The sequence below is a fragment of the Scleropages formosus genome, chromosome 2, assembly GCF_900964775.1.
Source record: "Scleropages formosus chromosome 2, fSclFor1.1, whole genome shotgun sequence".
NCBI classification, from domain to species: domain Eukaryota; kingdom Metazoa; phylum Chordata; class Actinopteri; order Osteoglossiformes; family Osteoglossidae; genus Scleropages; species Scleropages formosus.
The window spans coordinates 41,230,274-41,253,245 of NC_041807.1; the positions used below are offsets into that span (position 1 = coordinate 41,230,274).

The following is a 22,972-nucleotide window of genomic DNA, read 5'->3' on the forward strand; positions in this document are numbered from 1 at the left end:
ACGACATGGCCCCGCCCCCACGGCGACTCCTGCCGCACACGCGGGACCAATTAGGCCGCACGGGTTTGGCGAGAGGCCCCAGCAACCAGCCGCATCTGCTTCTGTTTGCCTTCACACCCTCCGCTCCGCAGTGCCATGAGCCCCATCTGCTACCGTTCGCTGTAACCCATGGTTACACGCCTGGCTGACCCGGTAAATCCATAATTGCCCCGGGGGTGTGTGTGTGTTGGGGGAGATGCCAGAAAAAAACAGCCCGATTCCCACACCCCTCGCAGCACAGCTTTCCTTGTTCGGGATACTTTGGATGTAGATCATGCTCTGCACTGAATGGGGTACCTGGGCCTGCAGCCAGGTATTGGAAAACTTGGGGGGATGCTGGGTCCTCGGTTCATGAATATGTCAGATGGGAGCATGAGAGTAATGCAGGTGTTTAACACCATCCTCTATCGACGTTTAGTTTGCTATCAGCCTCAGGGGAATTGCATCTAGATCCCTTCGGCTCATGCTGTGACTCCCACACGCTTTTACCTCATTTTCATGATGAGATATTGAGGTGATGCTCTGGATCTCAAAGGAACCATCAGACATGTAACCCTGATGAGTGAATGCAGTAAAAATCTGAGTGGAGTCATTGGGAAGTCAACTCTGAGGCCTCAGCTGGTGCTGATTCTGGGAGTCAACCCACAGGTTACTGTCTCAAGGGGAAACGCCATTGTACCCTAGAGAAGGTACTTGACCTCAAATGTAAATTGGGTGCACTTCAATGAGTGAGATGGCTGGGCTTCTCGTTCCTTCATTGTTCACAGCGACACCTGCCGTGAGCTTAAAGGGCTGCGGGCGAAATCAGCTGAGTAACACTCCACAAGCAGCTCGTAGGGTCAAAATGGTCAGAGGAAAGCATACATAGAGGAGGAGATGTGTGTCCCTTGTGTCTAGGAGTGAAGATCTGAGGGACAGACTTCAGAAGTGAGCAATTGGTTTTACCAAAATGGTGATTAAACGGGGGAAATACCAAAAAGAATGGACAGCTGAGAGGTATGTCACTCACTTTAGAAAAAAGCAAATGACTAAAATAAAAATCAGAGATCTTTAGGGGTTTCTCTTTAGAAACTCAAAAAAATCATAGAAAAATATACATACTTCCCAGAAAGACGTCCTGAAACACATCCCGGAGCTCTGGGTCTAGATTAGATCTTGACTCAGCCTTCTGGTTCGAAGCCAGACTTTGACCCAATACTCGGGTTCCCCGCGAGACATTGACTCAGTCCTTTGGTTCCAGACTAGATCTTCACTCGGTCCTCCAATTGCAAACTAGACCTTGGCTCTACACTCTGGTTCCCCGCTAGACATTGACTCATTGCTCTGGTTCCTCACTGGACCTTCACTCGTGGAGCCACTGCAGAAGAAGTCAGTGGTTTCTCTACCCTTTCAATAAAAATCAGCTAATTAAGACCCAACATCAGTAACCAAGACAATTTAGTTAATGCCTCAGAAGTGCAGAAGGGCCTTTGGAAATGAGCAGCATAGCAGCACTGCTCACTGTAGGACATCAGTACTTTGAAAATGCTCAGAGGATCCTGGTAGCAGATCCCCTTCTTAAATATAACGCCTTGGAGACCCCTGAGTTGTTTTAGTTCAGACAAAATAGAGACACCCCTCTACTTACAAAAATTCAATTTACACAAATCCAAATTTACGTAAAAAACTCCCGGCATACACATTATTTACGGGTAGTGCTTCTATTTTACGCAAAAACGTTAAGCGCATGTTGGCATAACCAGTCAAGTCAGGAAGCTGCATCTTCCCAGTTCCTGCGTGTTCTGAGTCGTGAACACATCTCATCTCGTTAGCGTACTGGTTTTTCCCATATTTTTTACCCTTTCCATTATTCACAATGCCTGGCAGTAAACGTGGACTTGAAGGAAAACGAGAAGCGTCTCGCAAGCGACCAGCAATCGATTTGGAGATGAAACTGAAAATAATAAGGAAGTATGAAGATGGACAGAGATTATTGCCTACAGCGGGGAACCAGGTTTAGTCGTATCGACTATAAATACGATAGTGAAGGATGCTGCACGTATAAAGGAGCAGCGAAAGGAACAGGTAGCGTGAAAACAACAAGAATAACGAAGAAAAGGTGCAATAACTGAGATGTAAAAATCATTAATGTTGTTATGTTGAATAGTGGAGGAGGGGGAATCTGACATGCGGAACTTTCGACTTACGTAAGGGGTTGAAGAACGGACTATTTGTGTAAATTGAAGGGTGTCTGTACTCTGTTTAAGCTATTTAAAAACCAAAATAACTTGTCAGAAAAAAAAACTGCTGAGAATTTTTCTCCAAGCAGCACATAAAGAACTCAAGTGAGGTATCGACACACACCACGGCCGATGTTCCAAAGAGGTCTAATGAGAAAAATAGTGAACTTCCCCTTGAACCACTACGCAACCTGCAGTCCTCTGCAGAAAAATGTACGAAAAATAATGGTGCCGTGAGGAGCCTGACACTGAGAGCATAATCACTTTGCGGCAGAGCAGTGTGTGTGTGTGTGTGTGTGTGTGTGTGTGTGTGTGTGTGTGTGTGTGTGTGTGTGTGCGCGCGCGCGCACGCGCTGGGGTGGAGGCGGGGAACACTGTGCATCTGCCAGATGTGCTGCCCATATGCTTTGAATGAAATTAAAACAAAACAAAACAAAAAGAAAAAAAAAACCCCAAACACATGAAAGGGAATTTTTGTGACTTTGCGCAAACTGACAGTCATCGGATGATATAGTAGCGGAGTGCAGCGAGATGAAAGGCTGCGCGGGACGCCGGCTTCCTCCTTGGGTCCGCTGAGCTTCCTGCACGCGGGTTCACAGACCAGATGCCGCACGACGGCGCAGAAATGTTTGTGCTCCCCGGGCCCCCGAAGAGGTCCTCCGGTGCACAGCGCCTTTGACTGCGTGACATTTGGTTCCAAGGTAGAGAGGCGGCTCGGCCCACAGGGAAAGCAAAATGAGCAAAATGTATAGTTAAATGCAACGTTCAGCTTTAACAGAACCTTCACTACAAAATTTAGATGGAATTTAAAATATTATAAGAAACAATTAAAAATGTGTCGCTCGAACAATGAAAAGTTTGCATTATTTTTGCCAGTGCAATGAAAGAAGTATCCAGCTATCTATGTAAGCGTGTATCTATATATCCATCTATCTACTTCTCAGTTGCGGGTGGCACGGTGCCTGGGTGGTGCGAGAGGACGTGGGTTCGATCCCTACTCAGTTTGTGTGTTGTCTGTGTGGGTTTCCTCTGGGTGCTCTGGTTTCCTCCCACAGTCCAAACACATGCTGTTCAGGTTCCCCCATAGTGTGTGAGTGACAGAGAGAGAGTGTGTGTGTTCCACTGATGTATGGATGTGTGACCCAGTCTAAGTAGTGTATCTAGCAGTGTAAGTCACCGTGGTGAATATGGTATGTGGGCTGATAACACTACAGAGAGTTCATTGGCAGTTGCTTTGGACAAAAGTGTCTGATAAATAAAAGTATGTGTCTGTTTATCTGTACAAAACCTTAATCGTGCCGAAAGCTATTTTAATTAACACGACAAGCCGCAAATTACTAGGGACCTAAAAATAACTTTTCTTTGCCCTGTCACTAGGCCTGGGCTGTTGGGCGAACAGGACAGATTGAAATAACCCCCGTACTAAATCTGGGTTCAAATACTGTATTTAAAGTGTGGGAAAGTAGCGTCCCTGCGGGTCTCAGTGTTAACTCTGCAATAATGAAGTCTCTGCTCCCAGTAGCTGCGCACCTCTGCGGAGAAGCGGGCCGTCCTCTCCATCCGGGCAGCGTGCATCAAAACCGCCTGCCCTTTAAACAATCTAATTGAATTCAGCCGAGCGTGGAAAATTGCGGGAGAGACGGAAATTAACCAACCCCTCTCCGAAACGTGGAAACGCAAAGGTTAAGGTCATTTTTTTATTACCGTTTTCTCAGCAGGCCCTTCGGAGCTCGGATGCTCACTTGCGCACGCTGCCTTACGTGCATCACTTCCTATCAGTGCTTAAATATTGATGCCAACGCACATAGAGATGCTGTGGAGGCAGCAGCGAAATATCAGGTTTGTAATAATTTCTGCGGTGGGGGCACCGTGTATGATGAACACACATCCTGGTCCATCCCTTTTTGTCTCCAGTCAACACTTGAACCCTCGATGCCATGTGCACGTCACGTACGTGAAATAATTATCCAACTGAACGTGTGTCTTATTTGCCAAGTGTGAGACCAGCAAAACATCCCAAGGGTTCAGGTGTGTTTCCCCATGAGACCTGCTGTTCAGCTATGAGAGAAAGCCACGTGTCAATAACAATGATTAGAAAACTACTAAGCAGATTTTCACTCGACATTAAATTCCTTCCAGGCATTTCCATAGAACAGCTTGGCGACCTTGCAGTCGTCTTCACATGGCATCGTTTTCACAAACATTTTTATTTTGTATTAGAAATAACTGAGAAGTCAGAAAGTTCATCTTGCTGACCTCCACAAGCGCGGTCATAAAATTCCTACAATGGGGGGATTGGGGGAGGTGAGAACATGCAGAGTAAAACACGGGCATCGGACGCCCCCTGCAGTCCAAGTGGCACAGCACCGTTGAGTGGCCCTGCCGCGCTCGAACCTTCAAATTTAACGAAGATCACATACAAAACACAATTAAAAGACTTTAAATAAGTTTTAATTTCAGTCATATGAACAAAATAAACTCCATAGGTGCAGTATCAGAAGTACTGTCATTGCACAGTAACAATAATATTCTGGAACATTCCCTGGTTTGGATTTTTACCAGATTTTATGACTTTATGCTGAATGTTAAATTTTTGTCTCACCCCATAATACTCATACTACAAGACTTGCATATCAGTTAATACCCGTAATATTCATCATTCAGTAAGCATGTGAAGAGCTGACGAAAGCACTGCAGTGCATGCTGGGTATGATTCTAAGCACTGTCCATATGTGTGTGTTCGGGAGAGTTAACCCTAACCGTAAACCAATAGGCGGCACAGGGCCCTGCTATTGCACAGTTGCACTTATTTATATTCCACATTTCTCTAAGGTTACTAACTTAAAATGTTACTTATTTGACTTACAATGATTTACCCATTTGTACAGCTGGGTAGTTTCTACTGTATCGATTCAGGATAAGTACCTTGATCAAGGATACTACAGCAGGAGATAAGTTTCAAATGATGAACCCTCGAGTGCAAGGTGACAGCTCTAACCACTACACCACCTGCTATTAAATATCTCCACAGGAATTTCATCTTCACAGTAACAGTGTTCATCAGTCTGCCATGTACTTGTGTAATTCACACAGCTGGCTAATTGCATGGGATCTGTGGCCAATCTGTATTGTACCAGTGTAAAAAGTGCATGGAGAAGTTGAAAATGTGGCAGGGACTAAAAGAAGGACAGGTTTGCCTTCAGTTTGGGTGGTTTCACATCACAGTGACACATGGGGACCCAATGTGTGCGGTGGTTGGAGCTATGGAGCCTCTCAGTCTCATCTGGGGTCAGGAAGGTCAAGGGGTCAAGGTCGAGAATTCCTCCTCCTGTCCTCAGTGAACAATAATGTCCCCCTCCACACTGTCACCCACCCCTGAGCCTGAGAGGATGAGGTTCGATCTTTCGGGAGTGGAGCATCTTCTCAGACAGTAGCCATGCTGGGGTAGAACTGGACCTTTCGGTGTTAGGCATAAGGGGAAACTGGTCAAGGTCTGTGGATGTGGTATAGCTAGACAGAACGGAAGGGTTTTGTCCAACACAGGGCTCAATAGAAGCAAGAGCATTGACCTCTAAGGCTGCAGTAAGAGTTGAGATGGTTGAGATGGTCGTTGAGTAAAAGCTTTGGTCTCCATTCCATTGGGAGCCATGTAAGTCAGATTAGCGGGTGAGCTTTTCTGAAGAACATCCTTCTCCACACTGTGGTCCACCACTGAGGAAGAATTGGTGAGCAAACTTGAGTCAAGTGTACTTTGTGGTTGTGGTAACATTACGTTGGGTTCAGTTCTCTCTGTTTCAGGTGGTATCCCAGAGGGTGCACTCTCCCCTTCTTCAGATTTGTTCATTACCGGCTCCCAAGAGGATTCAACTTGGTGGGTATCCATGACCTCTGTCCTCTGACCCAGAGTCACCGAAGTGGCAGCAACATAATTTAGGATAGTATTTGAGACCACATGAGGCTCAACCCGTGAGGACAAAGCAGGACTTAGGATTTTGTGAGTGTCTGGGTATGGAGACATACTGCGGATAACTGCTTCCAAGGAACCCAGATGCTCCTGGACACCCAAGGTCCCTCCATTCAGACTTGGGGATGTCGCAAATGGATTGGATGAGCTTGTGCCTTTGGCCCTCAACCGGGACAACAGTAATACTGGCGTAGAAGTGAGCTGCCAGGTATCTGTGTGTGTGGGTAGCAGCCTATAGCCTGAGGACAGACGACTAGAAGGCTTGGAGGTGGTGTGGAACTCAGAAAGTGTAGCTGGAGTCAATGGAAGTGTCTTGAGGTCAGGATCGATTTTGATGGAAGTTGGTGGTGTGGGTTTAGTCAGTATGGGATATGTTTTGAGGAGAAAGCCTGCCAGTGTGCTGTGGTTCAGCACTGATGGAGTGCTGGGGTGGGACCTGGAGTCACTGACAATTGTGCTTTGTTGCTCTGGAGATAGGATGTCATGTTCAGTTTGCCCCGGAAACAGTGTTTTCCTTAGCAGCAAACTTGAGGCACTTTCATAGTCACTGGGTAGAAGATTGTTGGTTGGCACACGACGGAGCATCTGGTCAGAGGATAGACTACCAGTAGTGTATGCTGGCCGCTCCCTCAGCTCAGCTTGAGGATCACTGGTGGTTATCTGTGGCTGATCAAAGATCGGGGGAGACCTACCAGATAGGAGTGAGTCAAACACATGTTTAGGGATGGTAAGCGCTACACCTCCTGTCAGCAGTGTTTGGGTCCCGTGTGTGTCTGTGGGTGAGCTTGCACTGACACCCCTCAGGATCTCAAACGTCACACCGGCCAGGTTTCCTCGGGTGTTCAGAGGCGTCATGCTCCCAGAGACATTGGTCAAGTTTGCACCTTGGGTCACTGCTTTGAGCAATAACCATGCTGCACTAGAAATGGACAACTGAGGTCTCAAATTAGCCAGAAGACTGTTTGCTTTTTGGAGAAGATCTTCCTTCGGACTGTGGTCCATCTCTGACCTCGGTGAGGCAGTACCGAGGAGCGAACTGGAGCCACTGGTAATCATACCTGGTGATTCAGGAAATAAGGTGACGTGCTTGGCTTGCCCCTCCATTGATGTGTTCCTTGACAACCAGCCTGCACCCTCCTCAGAAACATGGGGTGGAGTACTGCTGGTTTCCACACCAATGACCATTTCAGTGGAGGGCTCAGCAGCACTGTCCTTGACCTCTGACCCTACAGAGAGTATTTCAGAGGCGGAAATGGGAGTGTGTGATAACTGCTCCCTGAGCTCAACTCCAAGAGAACTGGTGGTCAACAGTGAGTGGCCAAAGATAAGGGGAGGCCTCCGAAATGGGTGCAAATTGGACTCATTTTTAGAAGCGGTAAGCAAGAAACCCTCTGTAGATGTCTCCAACACTTGGGTCCCCTGTGTGTCCGCAGATGGGATCACACTGATATCCCCTACAGTCGCTAGTGTCACCCCAGTCAGGTCTCCCTGGGTATCTTTGGACAACATGCTCACCCTCGAGGATGTCCCAGATTGAGTGGCAGAGCTTGCACCTTGATCCACTGCCTTAGGCAATAGCCGTGCCACAGTAGAAGCGGGCCACCGGAAGGCAGGATTGGCGGAATGTGCAGCTGCAGTACGGCCAGCAGACGGCGTGGTAGGACTTCCGGAGCTGGCCGATGATACAAGCGTCTCGGTGGCTGCCGTAGACAAAGCAGATGATTCTGGAAAACGCCATACAATCAATAAGTACCAAACAGGAGCATATCACCCCTAGAATAGAGACAGGAACCTCAGAATTCATTGCGTTTATTGTCCTCGTTCACTTTGGACTATAAGACCAAGGGTTAGGATTTCATGATTTAGTGTTTCCTGAATGAGGGGCACAGGGGCACAGCGGGTTTAGCCGAGTCCTGCTCTCTGGCAGGTCTGGGGTTCAAATCTCGCTTGGGGTGCCTTGCAGTGGACTGGCGTCCTGTCCTGGGTGTGTTCCCCACCCCTCCAGCCTGGCACCCTGCGTTGCTGGGTTAGGCTCCAGTTTGCTGTGACCCCCATAGGGGACAAGTGGTTTCAGACTGTGTGTGTGTGGTTTTTTTTCCTGAAATCTTAGACAAGATGACATAGTCCTTATGGAACTATGGGTGTCCTCAAAACATGAAAGCTTTCAGAACGCCACAACCAGATCCTCCACCCGAACGCCTGAGGCCGGAAAACAACACAAAACACTTCAGCAATTAATCGATCAATAGGGACCGTTGCAAGAAAAATCTCAAATTCATTGCAATTTTAGAATGACAGCAATTCTGTTCCGCTCATCCTGTAGCTAAAACACCACGAAATGTAAGACGATCTGGTTGGCGGATGTATCCGTTTATCTCACGAATTGCTTTTCTCTGAGGTGAACCTCGGGTGATGTTTGGCTCTCGGAATTGATTTGCAGAGCGCTCCCAACGGCAAAATGACGGCGATTAAAAAATGCGATAAATGAATTCTAGGGAAAAGTAAATATTTGAGCCATCATATTACTCGGTTACAGTTGAGGTCCTTTATTATTTGGGGCTAATTGAAACGAATGGGTGGGAATCGGTACACAGGTGAGAACCGATACAGTGCAGAGATATGAGCTAGGAGGGAGACAAGCGAGAAACCACCAGGAGGATAAAGGAAAGAAATAATGAGGGTACAGAGGATACGATTCATCCTAACGTGACCAGACTAATGGGGGTTCGGTCAAGGGACTGAGGGGTCATTCCAACATGTCTGAAACGTGATGTACGTTTTACCACCGATCTTAAGGACAGGGAGGAGGAGTCTCTTAAGAAGAAAACAATTCCAATTCTGCATTTCTAAAAAAATATATATGTACCATATTATTTATTCTTATTTGGATACTCGGAAATCACTTTAAATGTTTCAAATGTCGCAGTGGGTTGGACCACAGTCCTGCTGTCCGGTGGGTCTGGGGTTCGAGTCCCGCTTGGGGTACCTTGCGACGGACTGGCGTCCCGTCCTGGGTGTGTCCCCTTCCCCCTCAGGCCTTACGCCCTGTGTTGCCGGGTAGGCTCCGGTTCCCCGTGACCCCGTACGGGACAAGCGGTTCTGAAAATGTGTGTGTGTGTGTGTGTTTCAAATGTGCGGGGGGGCACGGTGGCGCAGTGGGTTGGACCGGGTCCTGCTCTCCGGTGGGTCTGGGGTTCGAGTCCCGCTTGGGGTGCCTTGCGACGGACTGGTGTCCTGTCCTGGGTGTGTCCCCTCCCCCTCTGGCCCTTTGCCCTGCGTTGCCAGGTAGGCTCCGTGACCCCGTATGGGACAAGCGGTTCAGAAAGTGTGTGTGTGTTTCAAATGTTTTTTCTTTACAATCTGGGTTTCACTCTGCCAATGAATACACCCCTCAAGAGTAAAATCACTAATGATCATGACGATATGTTGAAAGATGGCGCAGCATTTACATGTCCTTCCCACATCTACATTTATAACATTTTTATGTCATTATTAAATGTGTTATGCAAACACATCACTTCAGATATTTAAATAAAGCAATTTTGTAACAATTCCACTTTTTTACCTCTTTTTTAGAAAATTCTGAATGTTTTAGTGATGCCCATGACTGTCTGGTCATTCATTAGACAGTCACCCGAGGTCCGGTCATGTGCAGATGGACCGGACCATGATGCTGGAACTCTAGGCTGTGTTCCATAGGTTTCATACTGTGTGATTCCCCTTTCCCAGGAAAGACTCTTTAATAAAACCCTGTAACGCTATTGTTGTACCTCCTGATTTGTTCACAGACACTCGCAAAGAGGCACACACCTGTGCACGGTAAGAGGTTCTCCAGGCTCCAGACCAAGTGGTGGGGCGTCTCTTTGAACGTGAGCACAGCGTCGACCCTGAAGAAGGGCTGGATCAGCTGCTTGCCAGCAGGACCCATACACCTCTGGGGGAGGAAACACACAGTTCTTCCTTCGCACCATCCACACTCCGGTGCTCTGGAGGCAACTAGTCAGGCATCGCAGGCCTACAGTCTACTACCTGCAGACCCTCGGGAGATTCAGCTTCCCTGATTTTGCATTACAGCTACATTACAACTGCCTCCTTATTTTATGAACGGTCCAGCGAACAACTTCCAGAGATACAAACATTTCCCAGTTTTTTAATTGCATTTTCTGCATTGATCTATTTTTAGTAGCAAAGCGAATGTGATCTGTGCCACCAGTGTGCCACCAGTGTGACAGCTGACAGTAAAGTGCACCCAACGTGTAGAGGAGTGTGGAACCACCTCAATTCAATTCAACTCTGTGGTGTTTACATCTCGTGTCGGGTGTCCCTGAGCGTCAGCGATCAATAACAAGTTGAGGAATCAATCGATCAATTTGCACTAAACACAAGTTTTTCGAGAGAATGTGTTTTCACTTAGAGCAGTTTGTATTTTTAATCTTGGTGTAGCTCAAAGTCTAATGTTGTTAACATGAATCCTTTTATCCAGGACTGTAACAGAACCTAACATATCTGTAAAATTAACATTTAACTGATTGTGGCTTGCATGGGGGTGCGGTGGTGCAGTGGGTTGGACCGCAGTCCTGCTCTCTGGTGGGTCTGGGGTTCGAGTCCTGCTTGGGGTGCCTTGTGACGGACTGGCGTCCCGTCCTGGGTGTGTCCCCTCCCCCTCTGGCCTTACGCCCTGTGTTGCCGGGTAGGCTCCGGTTCCCCGTGACCCTGTATGGGACAAGCGGTTCTGAAAATGTGTGTGTGTGTGTGTGATTGTGGCTTAGCTGCAAAGGTGACTTTGGACTTACAAACTAATCAAAATATGAAGAAACTTCCAGTCTTAGTCACGTTCGTAAGTTGAGGAGCCCGTGTATTTATACAGCGCCTTCCAAAGTAGTGCGTACAAGTACCCGGGTGAGGGATGTAAAACTCTGCTCAGCCCACACTCACCCTGGTCCTCAGGATGAGGGAGGTGTTGAGTGCAATGCGCACGAGGTCGCTGCTCTCGAACACGGAGAAGGAGTCGGTCTGCTTCACGGAAATAGCGCTCAGGGACAGCACCTCCCCATCGCCCCCCCCACGCTTCACGAGGCCCATGCGTCGCTTGTAGATATACAGCACCGTCTCATCCACGGGAGAGTCAGAGCCTGCGAGGCGACGAAGGGCCCCCGTCAGAGAACACGCCCAATGGCATCCTTGCGCTGCTGGACGAGACGGATGAGACGGGAACCCACCAGTAGGGCAGCTGGCCTCCATGCTGTAGGAGTAGTGACCGCTGACGAGTCGAAGGGGCAGGAAAGTGCCTGGTGTGTCCAGCACCTGGAGGACACCACACACACATCCCCTGTTGGCACTCCTTACCCAGAACACACCTTTAACATACACTCATTTATTACAGCTCAGCAGGGAGTAGTTGGAGCTGCCACCTTACACTCTAAGGACCTGGGTTCGAATCCCCCCCCCCCCCCCCCAACGCTGTAGTGTAAAGGTAGAGGTAAAAATTGCTCTGCTGTATAAATGGCTAAATCAGTGTAAGCAACTTAACACTGTACATCGCTCTGGAGGAAAATATCAGCTGACTGAATAGACGAATAAATTATTTGGAACATTCTACGGGGTTATTTTAAAGTTAAAGTCGGTTAAAAGTTCCAGTCAAGGTTTGATAGTTCAAAGTCTGAGACTTTTCCCAAATGCTGTTTTCAACATTTTGTCCAACACCGATAAGCTTTTGGTCTCAGAAAGTGTGTGAATGGTGAGCGTGCACAGACACTGTGTGTGTGATGAAGAAGGACTCGCCGGCACCACCAAGCGTCTCTGTGCGAGGGGACGTCGCTCACCTCCTCAGGGCTCAGGATCTCTGCTCTCCTGCCCTGCACGGTGATGTTGACCCCGTCCGTCTCCACGCTGAGCCGAATGAGGCTGGCGTCCTCTAGTGCCACCACCACCTTCCCCCTCAGAGCCAGGGACCAGGGCAGCTGTGGGGGGCACAGCGGTGTGGGTAAAAGAGCCCCACCTAACAGGAGTATTATACTTATATATATATATATATATACACATACACACACACACACACACACACACACACACACACATTTTCAGAACCGCTTGTCCCATACGGGGTCACGGGGGAACCGGAGCCAACCCAGCAACACAGAGCGTAAGGCCGGAGAGGGAGGGGACACACCCAGGACAGGATGCCAGTCTGTCGCAAGGCACCCCAAGCGGGACTCGAACCCCAGACCCACCGGAGAGCAGGACCGTAGTCCAACCCACTGCGCCACCACGCCCCACGTACTTATATATATTTTTTTTATTATTATTCTAATTACATAACAATACATATTACATGTAATTTTATATATATAGAAGTATGTTATATATATACAGTATATCTATATATATATATATATACACATTTCTCTAATTATAAACAATTTTAAATATGCTGCACTTTTTTTCACCATTGTTTTTCTATAGGCCGTACCTCGTTATTCCAGCTGTCCGTGGGGATCCTTCTAGTTACCTGAAGTGCAGGTGGACATGTGTTCACGATCCTGATTTTTGCTTTGCTTTTTTTTCCCCAAAACACACAGTTTTGTGCAGAGAGCGCCCCCTGAGGGCACACGCTCACCTGAATGAAGTCGGAGTCACACATAACGTGTTCGCCACTAGGGGGCGCTCTCACCAGGGGGCACTTCATGGCGAAGGCGCTGGATCGGCTCCCAAAGCGGCTTGTTCTCTTGGTCAGGCTTAGCGATACGACGTAGTTGCCGTGCTGAGACGACCCGGGACAAGAGTCAGCCGTGGCAAAGGGTTCCATTAAAACTATGAGCTTGGTGTGTGAGGGCAGGTCGGCGGGACGCTGCTGGGCGAAAACGTAAACGTACCTCAAGGTGCACGAAGCAGCCGCTGTAGAGCACCCGGAACACGTAGTTCCGGTCTGGGTCTCTGTAGAGCGAGAACCCGCAGGCCGAGAGCTTGCCGTTCAGGTCGTCCAGGGACGCGAGGCTCACTGCTCCCACACGGTGTGAGACCAGCGTGTCAGAGTGAGACCAGTCAGTGTGAGACCACACACCGCTCTCTTCTCGGCTCTCTTTTCCCCGCATCTCGTACGGGTGGTCCTTGACTTACGACCACCTGGAGTTACGACGGCCAGCTCATCGACCTAATTATACTTTCTTTGGATGCCAACATGTGGTCATAACACCAAACGCTCCGTCCGCTGTGCGACACCATCGGCTCGCCACGCATTTCTTACATCTACATTTATTCCTAACACTTCCTGTCTGTTTCCTTCTCTTGGGTTCTTTTGTCCACATTTCAATTTATTCATTTATTGGACATTTTTCTTCAAAGCAACTTACACTGTTAATCCACCTACAGTTAGGTACCCACTTCTACATCTGGGAAATTTTACTGGGGTAATTTAGGGTAAGTACCTTGCTCACAGGTACTACAGCTGGAGGTGGGAATCAAACCTGCAACCTTCAGGTCCAAAAGCAGCAGCTCTAACTACCACACTACCAGCTAAAGCCCAATACTTCTCATTGTTTGGGTCTCGGTGTTCAGGTGTCCGGCAGTGATTTTCTGACTTTGCAGAACCTGTTGTTTGTGATCCTCTTCAAATAACGTTTTATTAAGAATAGTGAACGAGTGCAAAGTGAGTGTCTCTTATTCATTAATAATTATTATTGAGGAGACGCAGCGGGTTTGGATGGGTCCTGCTCTGTGGTGGGTCTGGGGTTCGAGTCCCGCTTGGGGTGCCTTGCAGCAGACTGGTGTTCCGTCCTGGGTGTGTCCCCTCCCCCCTCCAGCCCTGCGCCCTGTGTTGCCGGGTTAGGCTCTGGCTCACCGCGACCCCACTGGGGAGAAGCGGTTTCAGTCAATGTGTGTGCGATTATTATTCATAATAACTGAATAATAATCATTATTCATATCATGTGGATAATATTTCATTATATTCAGAATTCTTCATAAATAATGAATTCATTAACACTCTACAGTCTTAACTACAGTATTGATAAATAATTGCCTGAACCATATAGAACTCTTGCACTGTGTTTGTATTATTACCCTACATCAGTATTACACACACACACACACACACACATTTTCAGAACCGCTTGTCCCATACAGGGTCACGGGGAACCGGAGCCTACCCGGTGACACAGGGCGTAAGGCCGGAGGGGGAGGGGACAAACCCAGGACGGGACACCAGTCCATCACAAGGCACCCCAAGCGGGACTCGAACCCCAGACCCACCGGAAAGCAGGACTGTGGCCCAACCCACTGCGCCACTGCACCCCCTACATCAGTATTATTTTTACTGAAATATTGTGTGAAACTGCTGAAATATTAGAAAGCCCTGTTACACTCGTACTTGTTTATATATCCTTATGGATCGTATGATAGACTGTAAGGGGGGTTTCAACTGGCAATGAAGTCGACTTACGACGGATCGTCGGAACGGAACCCCGTAATAAGCGGAGCACCGCCTCTTCGTAGCGTTTAGGAAAGTCTGTGGCCGTGCGGTTAAGGACCTGGTGCTGTGAGCAGTGCTACAGGTGCCAATAACTGTAAAACATACAGCTTTAAGTGTGGAGCTACAAGCTTTGAATACAACCACAAAACAACATTTACAATAGTTAATATTAAAATCAAACATTCATCAAAACACTGCAGTGCACTGCCCGGATTCGAATCCCACATCCTGCTGTGGTGCCCTCGATCAAGGTACTTTCCCTGAATTGATACAGTAATTTACATGTATCCAGGGTGAATAAAAGTGCACAAACAACAGATGAAGAGCTTTAGACAGGGACACGGGATTAAAAAAACTGCAGCTCATCTGTCTCATACCCCCAGTTTCCCAAACGTTTAATTCACCAGTCAAAATGCACGTTTTCTTCCAGAATCCCTGTGACTGATTTGTGAAATGTGGCGGTTCGGCGACCTTGCGAACAGTCCGCCGGAAGCCACGACTCACCCGGAATCCGAAGGGCTCCGGAGAGCCAGAGCCGCAGGCCTTCGATCCTCATCCTGTGGACCCAAAGCTCCATGTACTCTGAGAAACACTCGACGTCGCCCTCTGAAACACACGGGACGACGCATCTGTGCCGCGGCCGCCTGCCGTGTCTCGGGGGGCTCGGACAGGTACCACCGCAGGTACCGCGGCTCAGGTGGAGACGGGGGCCGGCCGGCGTTACAGGGTCGGAGCCCCACAGAACGATGTTCAATCCCAGCGCCTTCGCTAAATTGCATGTGGTTCTCAAACACTCCGCTTCAAACGTGCAAACGCAGCTGAAAGCACCGTATGTTTCTCACACACACGTATGAGTTAGACACACGGATGATGGAAAATGAAATATGCGGAATTATCACCAGTGATGACAAAACAACGGCGCGCGTCCTTGCGCAGTGATTTAATCGCATGTGCTTGTCAGCGAAAGCAATAAAGGTAAACAGGGTAAACACCGACATGGCACAGACACGTCCTCACTATGTTATGGAGGGTTTTATCTTATTGGGCTCTCAGTGTGAGTGCTTTACCTGTTAGGCCTGCAGAAACAGTTTCCATCCTTTCCCTCTTCCCAGTTGACAAATATCGTCCTCCGGCGGCACAAACACAGAGCCTGCAGGACACGGGTGCGGAAACACAGGTGAGAGTGACACAGCAGTGCTCACACGTTCTGGGCTACTAACAGTAAATATAGCAGTAATGTGTAAATACAGTGTAATGTGTAAATTACTATATTACTGTGTTGTACATTGCTGGAAATACAACGAAAGGAAACCGGCTTTTTTGTTTTACCCAATGCGGAGCTCGAGACACCACAAATACCCCTCTGTGCCTCCCACGGAGAACATCAGAAGCGTGAACTCGAGGGTAAAACATTAATTTTGCTAAAGGTTTTGCTTTCCAGCGCAGAATGACAGAAACACTGAAAATGTTAAGTGATCAGTCAGCATGGCCCAAACCTACCAGGAATGTAAAAAAAAAGCAATAATAATAATAATAATAAGAATAATAAAAATGCACATACAAGAAGACAGCTGTTAAGGCTGCGATCACCTTCGGAGCCATGGCAGCGTCCTCCTCGGCCAGGTGGGACTCGAACACTGCGGACCGTGCGGGTCAATTGCTCCGTTATTTATAATAACGAGACACGAGCCAGCTGTGTTTGTCTGGAAGTGACACGCCGGTGTCGGGAGGCGGAAGGGAGGTGGGGGGCGTCACACGCAGAACGACAGCGAACGTGAGAGTCGCCGGAGAACTGCGAAGGAGCTGCGGGTGCGACTCCGGCGTCTCACCTGGATCGGTGGCCGTCCTAAACGCGTCGTGGACGGGCGTGCGTTGGGCGGGGGAAGCTCTTTGCTCCTCGGCAGGAATCTCACCCGCCTCTCCAGTGTGGAACGGAGGTGACGAAACCCAGGAAAGGGGCACCGGTACCCTAAGCCTAACTTCCACCACTTCTCTCGTGGCAGGATGCACATTCCGGGCATCGAACAGAGTGGTGAAGGTGAGGCCCGAACGCACCGTGCGGGTCACCTCCCCGAGGCAGCGTTTACCACACTTTGGCCTTTCTGTGTCATTAATGTCCTTGTTCCGCCAAGATCGCTGACAGCGACAGTGCCGCTGAGCACTTTATTACATTCAGGGTTTTACTGCAAAAGCCCGCAAAGCACTTGAGTAGCAGTACGCTTTTGTTGCCGGCGGGCCGTGTTTTGGTGTCCAAACACGAGGAGTGCGTGAGAGACTTGGAAACAGTCGGACACACAAATGACCCGCAATATGAGCCCCGTATGGCCTTTTACTAGTTGTAGGGACTTATGAAAACCTTATGACGGGGACAAAATACATTTTGACCTCTGAATGAATGTGTTCAGTGCAGAGTGATTTGAGCCAGAGAGCTCATCAATGGATCACAGTGATTCAGCTCAGTGAACCTTTTTATCACCACCAACTCTTGTGGTTCACCGTTCACTTCCCTGAACGGGAAAGAAAAGAGCTTTTTCTTTCCCCGAATTCCACCTAAAGGCCACCTATTACGCTTATGGAACTCCGCTGTTTAACTGAAGGCGGCTTCCGACTCCGCCGCTCGTCTCGACGCGTCGCCGCATCACGTTACTCGCTTCCCGGACGCTTCGGTCACACTGCGATGCGCGTCGCCCGGACGACCTGTCCAAAAAAAAAAGAAAAAAAACGTTCGCATTCGCGCTCTCTCCTCTGATTGGATGAGGGACATCACGTGCTCAGCACGTAGACCGTTCCATTAGCGGAATAGCCCACCGTCTGTACTCACGCGTTCAGAGAAACGCTTGTGCTTTTGTGTAAGGAGCACAAAAACAGTTTACGAAACAGTCTGTACGTGACACCTGTGTGGTTTTAGTATCCAGCAGAGACAAGTCGAGTTTCTTTGTTATATAATGTGAAACGAACGGGCGCTCCCCCTTGGTTCCGGCTTAATGGGACGCACCGACGTCATGACGCCAGTCATCTGCGGCCGCGGCAGCCATTTTGTTTGGGGAGAAGGAGGTGGACGCGGACTTTGTTTACCTCGCAGCGGGAGCGCGCGGGACAGAGAGCGGTGTTTTCCGAACCCCCCTTTTTTTGGACACACCGCGGATACTGCGGCGGACGCGGAGACGAGGAGCCGGCGAGGCTAAGAAACTGAGCGCGCTCCGTACGGTAGCCTCCGAGTCATGGCCGCCAGGGTTAGCGTGTCATAAAGAGCAGCGAACGGCTCGCAGTACACGCGCCCGACCGCGCGCACACGGACACACGGGGCGGGAACGGGACCGGACTCAGGGGGGCGGGGGCAGAGCGGTGGGGTCGCCGCCATGGGCGAGATGTACATTCGCGTGGCGGAGGACGAGAACGAGGAGCCCATGGAGATCCCGTCCGAGGACGACGGCACGGTGCTGCTGTCCAGCGTGGCCGCGCAGTTCCCGGGCGCGTGCGGCCTGCGCTACCGCAGCCCCGTGTCGCAGTGCATGCGCGGAGTGCGCCTCGTGGAGGGCGTTCTGCACGCGCCCGAGAGCAACTGGGGTAACCTGGTCTACGTGGTGAACTACCCGAAAGGTGCGTAGGTGGGGGTTGGTGGGGGGGGCTGTGCGACTTGTTCTGTATAATGTTCTCCGTGCTGAACGTCAGTGATGTCACCTGTCGAACCACCAATGAGGAGTCGGCTCACGCCCGATATTTGCATGTCATTAAACCTAGCGCTGTTCTCGTAGCGCCTCCAAAGTGTTCCACCGTCGGTCGAACACACTCTCCCCTTACCCATTTATACAGTCGTGTAACGTTCCTAGAGCAATTTTAGCTGGACTGGTAATCCATTCTGATCGGAGGGGAGTCCGGTAATTATCTTGCAAAATTAAAGGGTACTACAACTGGAGGTGGGAATCAGACCTGTGACGTTATGTCCAAAAGCAGCGGCTCTATCCACTGTGCTTCTAGCATTTCTGTGTTTTCTTTGCACCTTTCATAAGGAGGCTGCCCCATTGCATGCAAAGTTGAAAATATAATTTCACCAATCCGTTTATAGCTAACGGCATTGTGACTAGTTGTGTTGGAGATGAGCCGGCGATGCGGTTTAAACATCTAGTAAGCTCAGCACCTGAACTTGGTCCTTTTTGTCTGTCAGCCAAAGGTTGTTCACATCTGTCTCTAGAAACTGAGTGTTCCATCAAATTGCAGATAATAAAAGGAAGATGGAGGAGATGGATGCGGCCTCAGCAGTGAAGATAAAGCGTGGCATTCAGAAGACGTCGGACCTCATAGTGCTCGGGCTGCCATGGAAGACCTCTGAGCAGGATCTGAAAGATTACTTTGGCACATTCGGGGAAGTGATCATGGTGCAGGTAGGTATGAGAGTGGTCTCTTGGAGCTGCCGGATGGTCCAACTCAGTGAATCTCGTGTGGCCTAAACCCACAAACATTTGTTCTGCGTGCACTCGGCACCCAGCGGAGCTGATAAGGTGCCCTTTTTCGTTGTAGGTGAAAAGAGATCCCAAATCGGGGAACTCGAAGGGTTTTGGTTTTGTGCGCTTCGCCGATTACGAGACACAGGTGAAAGTTATGTCCCAGCGACACATGATCGACGGCCGGTGGTGTGACTGCAAGCTACCCAACTCCAAGGTACGTCTCCATCTCCTGCTTAAATAATGCATCATCTTTCTTATGTTTTTGCAAATTGTTTACTTAGATTTTTTTAATTCACCTATAAATGTGGCTTCTCTTGCATGTCATTTGTCATGTAGATATGTACCCACTTTCATATTTTTATCATAGTGCAAAATCATAATTTGTCAAAATAAGCCTTATATCAAAACTAGATGTGGAAAAGGCAAAGGAAAGCCTTACCTGTCAGTTTAAAGTGATTCACTCTATCACAAACTATACTTAAGATACACATAGCAGAGATTATTAGCATTTCAAGTCATTACGGTAAAAACATTTGGAAAATTGTCTTGTTAGGTAGTGTTCTGATTTTGAATTGGACTGTTTAAATGATGTGGCAGGATATTTGCTTAATTTGTAGACGTGGTTGAGCTGTTTTTGGCTCCCGAACATGTTACGTTATCCATTGACAAATGGCACTCGTTATGCGAGGAGAGAAGCCTGTAACTGATATTGCTCAGCTTTGAGTGTTTCTGCTGTGGTCTCGGTCCGATCCTGAGTACTGCGCTGGTTTGCTGCAGCCGTGTCCAGTGGCTCGCTGGGGGCTGTGTGCACTAACGCAGCCCCTTTCCCCGAGCCAGCAGGGCCCGGATGAGCCTCTGCGCAGCCGGAAGGTGTTTGTTGGCCGCTGCACCGAGGACATGACGGCCGAGGACCTGCGTGAGTTCTTCATGCAGTATGGCGAGGTCACGGACGTTTTCATCCCCAAGCCATTCCGTGCATTTGCCTTTGTCACCTTCGCTGACGACCAGGTATGCAGCCGTGCTTCGTTGCTGCAAGGTGCTCGCTCTGTTGACGTCTTCTGTTGCGCGCTCACATTCTCACACTCCTCCCTAGGTGGCCCAGTCGTTGTGCGGAGAGGACCTGATCATCAAGGGCGTCAGCGTGCACATCTCCAACGCAGAGCCTAAGCACGGCAATAGTAGGCAAATGATGGAACGGGGCCGCTTCGGGGGGTTCGGGGGCCACGGCTTCAGTCGTGGCGGCATGGGGAACAGCGGGATGGGGGGAGGCGGTAGCGCCGGTGTCAACTTGGGGGCGCTGAGCCTGAACCCAGCCATGATGGCAGCAGCGCAGGCGGCGCTACAGAGCAGCTGGGGAGTGATGGGCATGCTGGCCAGCCAGCAGGGGCAGACAGGTGCCTCGGGGGGCGGAGCCTCGGCAGGCCAGGGCTCCGGCCCTTCCCGCGAGCAGGGCCAAGCCTTCGGCTCAGCTGCCGGCTCGGCCGGGTTGGCCTGGGGGGCAGCCTCCAATGCAGCCGGCGGCGCCAGCGGAGGGTTCAGCTCCAGCTTCGGCTCCAGCTTGGACACCAAGTCATCAGGGTGGGGCATGTAGGGCGGTCCTGTTAGCTGCGTGATGCGTCCGCCGTTCTGGGCGCTTCGGTAAGTATTTGGAAAGAGTTTGCTTTCTCTGCAACTCTTTACAGTACTTTGTATTTAAAACATATATTTTTGCCTTTTGTTTTGAAGAAGAAATTCTGAATGTGGTTGAACGTTTCACTCAGTCTGGGCAACATTACTGTATTGAGTGATTGAAGTGTGACTGTCGGGGGTCTCTTTTTATTTTGTTTTATTTTCTGTTCTCTCTCTCTCTCCTTCTCGGGGATGTACTGCCACGCTACTTGTCCTGTTTCCGTTTCTCGGCTCGCGTTCCAACGCTGTACGCATGCATGCCCTGTAAATGGTGGCGACCCCGACATGCATGAGTGTTGTCGACAGCTGCCCTGCCAGGACACTCCCTCCACCATATTAGCTAGTTTTGTGCTCTTCTGCAGATTTTCTACTTTTTTTTTGTTTGTTTTTTTTTTTTTTTTCCCCCCCCCTCCTCAACGGAAACGCCTTCATTAAAGTCTCTTCTGCAGCAGTTCGTCACCTCTTTCCCATTTTCCCGGGAAGAAGGCCTGCGCTGGCAGCAATGTTGCAGCGGTGTGTGTATTGCCGCCCACCCTCCACCAGCACCTCAACCACCTCCTCCTGCTCCCATGTGTAAATGCTCTGCCGCCAAAGAGCGCAGCTTCACTCCACAAACTCTGTGTCGGACGGTGGGTGTCGCCTCTTTATCCACTTCTTTTCATGGGGAGAAAAAGGTCCGCACTGTCGCTGGGTGCGCTGTGAAGAGAGTGGGATTGAGCGGATTGTAGGTGCCTGAGAGCGGAACAGGTGAAAGGACTGATTGTGCGTTGGAGAAAAGCCGCGTGACATGCGAGAGGTGGCACGAAACCTGTGGCTGGCTTTTGGTGAGCAAGTGTGAACGGGAGCCCCGTTTGCGAGGCGAGTGTGAGTGTTTTCGTTTCTCCCCTTGCGAAGCCGTCACCAAGGACACCGTCTTGCCTCCTCATACATGTGCGAAGTTCCAGCGGCAACCCGGTGGATGTCTAGTGATGTGGATTTGCACCCTGGATCGCTACTGTCTGATGTGAATGCTGTCTGTGAAGCGTGTGCTTTTTTCCTTGTTTACCCACCTGTAAGTGTGAAAATGTGCTTTGATGCTGGTGGCGACTGTGCGGGTGGGGGGTGGGCTGTGCGCTCAAGGGTCGTGTGACAGTGAACTGTGTGTCATGGGGTGTGTTGGCCTGGGGATGTGGAGGTGCAAGTGAAAGGATCCCTATAGAATTGTTGCATTTGTTAACTACTTTTTTTTTCTTTGGATGGATTGTATGTTTTGCTAAAAGGGACTTCTCAAATAAAAGCTAATTTGAATAGGTATTTGTGTTTTTAATGGCTGATCTTTGTTTTTGTTTTCATTAGCGCGTTTCACATTAATTGAACTGCAAAAATCCTTATTTAATTCGCATGTGTAGGGACAGCGGACTCCACCGACCCCGGTGTGCGTCAGAGCCCACGGCGAAGTCGCTTTTCCGGAGACTGAAGGTTGGAGGAGGTTCGTGGTGGGGGTGGGGGGGGTGCTTTGCTTAGTTTATGGTGGGGGCGGGGGGCTGTTGAATGACTTAGTCCTGAGGAGGAACTTCTTCAGTATAATGAGTCCCCCAGCAATGTTGCCTAAATTCTCAATTGGACAGTTTGTTCTGCAGAGCTGCTGCCTTAGATTAAACTTGTTTATATAGAGATGTGGAGCACAAATACTGAAGAACATTTTATGATTTGATTTTAATAGTAAATTTGTCTCAATTCTGAATTTTGGGTTATTCATCAGCCAAAAGCTTATTTTCCAAATTGGCTTTGTTGAAGTTTCTTGGTTAATCGCTGCAACTTGGGTATTTTATTATAACAAAACTAGGGTGTGTGTGGAGATGTGTGAGGGGATACAGAGGACTGTTGCGTTTCGGTTGTTTGGACAAAACTACAATGAATAGTTAAATAAAACTTGACAAATCCACTTGCCTACTGTATTTTATTTTGAAATGGGTACAAAACACTGGTTTCACAGGTTACGAATGATAACATGTTATTCACTTAGTAAGCTGGAATGTATTTTCTAATTTTGGTCTACTGTACACCTAAAGATACATACACTGCTCAAAGAGCACCCACGCATGTGGGAGGAGGGAACCCCTTTAATTGAACTGGCTTCCACTTGGTATATGATTGGAAGTGTACTGTTACCATAGAGACCAAAGTGCAG

The 22,972-nt window shown here is 49.1% G+C and overlaps 2 protein-coding genes across 4 annotated transcripts; one reads left to right on the plus strand and one right to left on the minus strand.

The window, feature by feature from the left end:
- Positions 1 to 5,434: 5,434 nt before the first annotated feature.
- On the minus strand, positions 5,435 to 15,784 carry ciroz (ciliated left-right organizer protein containing ZP-N domains). Its single transcript, XM_029247088.1, has 12 exons — positions 15,757 to 15,784; positions 15,194 to 15,295; positions 13,095 to 13,219; positions 12,839 to 12,982; positions 12,692 to 12,730; positions 12,045 to 12,182; positions 11,442 to 11,526; positions 11,158 to 11,354; positions 10,033 to 10,156; positions 7,776 to 7,946; positions 7,281 to 7,448; positions 5,435 to 5,541 (listed from the first exon to the last, which is right to left on the minus strand). Exons 1-12 carry the CDS (start codon positions 15,782 to 15,784, stop codon positions 5,435 to 5,437), a joined length of 1,428 nt encoding a protein of 475 aa, XP_029102921.1.
- A 1,912-nt stretch (positions 15,785 to 17,696) lies between these two features.
- Positions 17,697 to 22,684, plus strand: tardbpa (TAR DNA binding protein a). 3 transcript variants are annotated; one of them, XR_003797427.1, is made up of 6 exons: positions 17,697 to 18,289; positions 18,908 to 19,071; positions 19,208 to 19,348; positions 19,912 to 20,142; positions 20,228 to 21,431; positions 22,191 to 22,684. XR_003797427.1 is itself a non-coding variant. In XM_029249802.1 (5 exons), exons 1-5 carry the CDS (start codon positions 18,049 to 18,051, stop codon positions 20,723 to 20,725), a joined length of 1,275 nt encoding a protein of 424 aa, XP_029105635.1. In that variant the 5' UTR covers positions 17,697 to 18,048; the 3' UTR covers positions 20,726 to 22,093. The 3 variants fall into 3 exon arrangements, 2 of the variants coding, with proteins under 2 accessions (XP_029105635.1, XP_029105636.1); XM_029249802.1 differs by lacking the exon at positions 22,191 to 22,684 and having other exon boundaries at positions 20,228 to 22,093; XM_029249803.1 differs by lacking the exon at positions 22,191 to 22,684 and having other exon boundaries at positions 17,698 to 18,289; positions 19,972 to 20,142; positions 20,228 to 22,093.
- Positions 22,685 to 22,972: the final 288 nt, after the last annotated feature.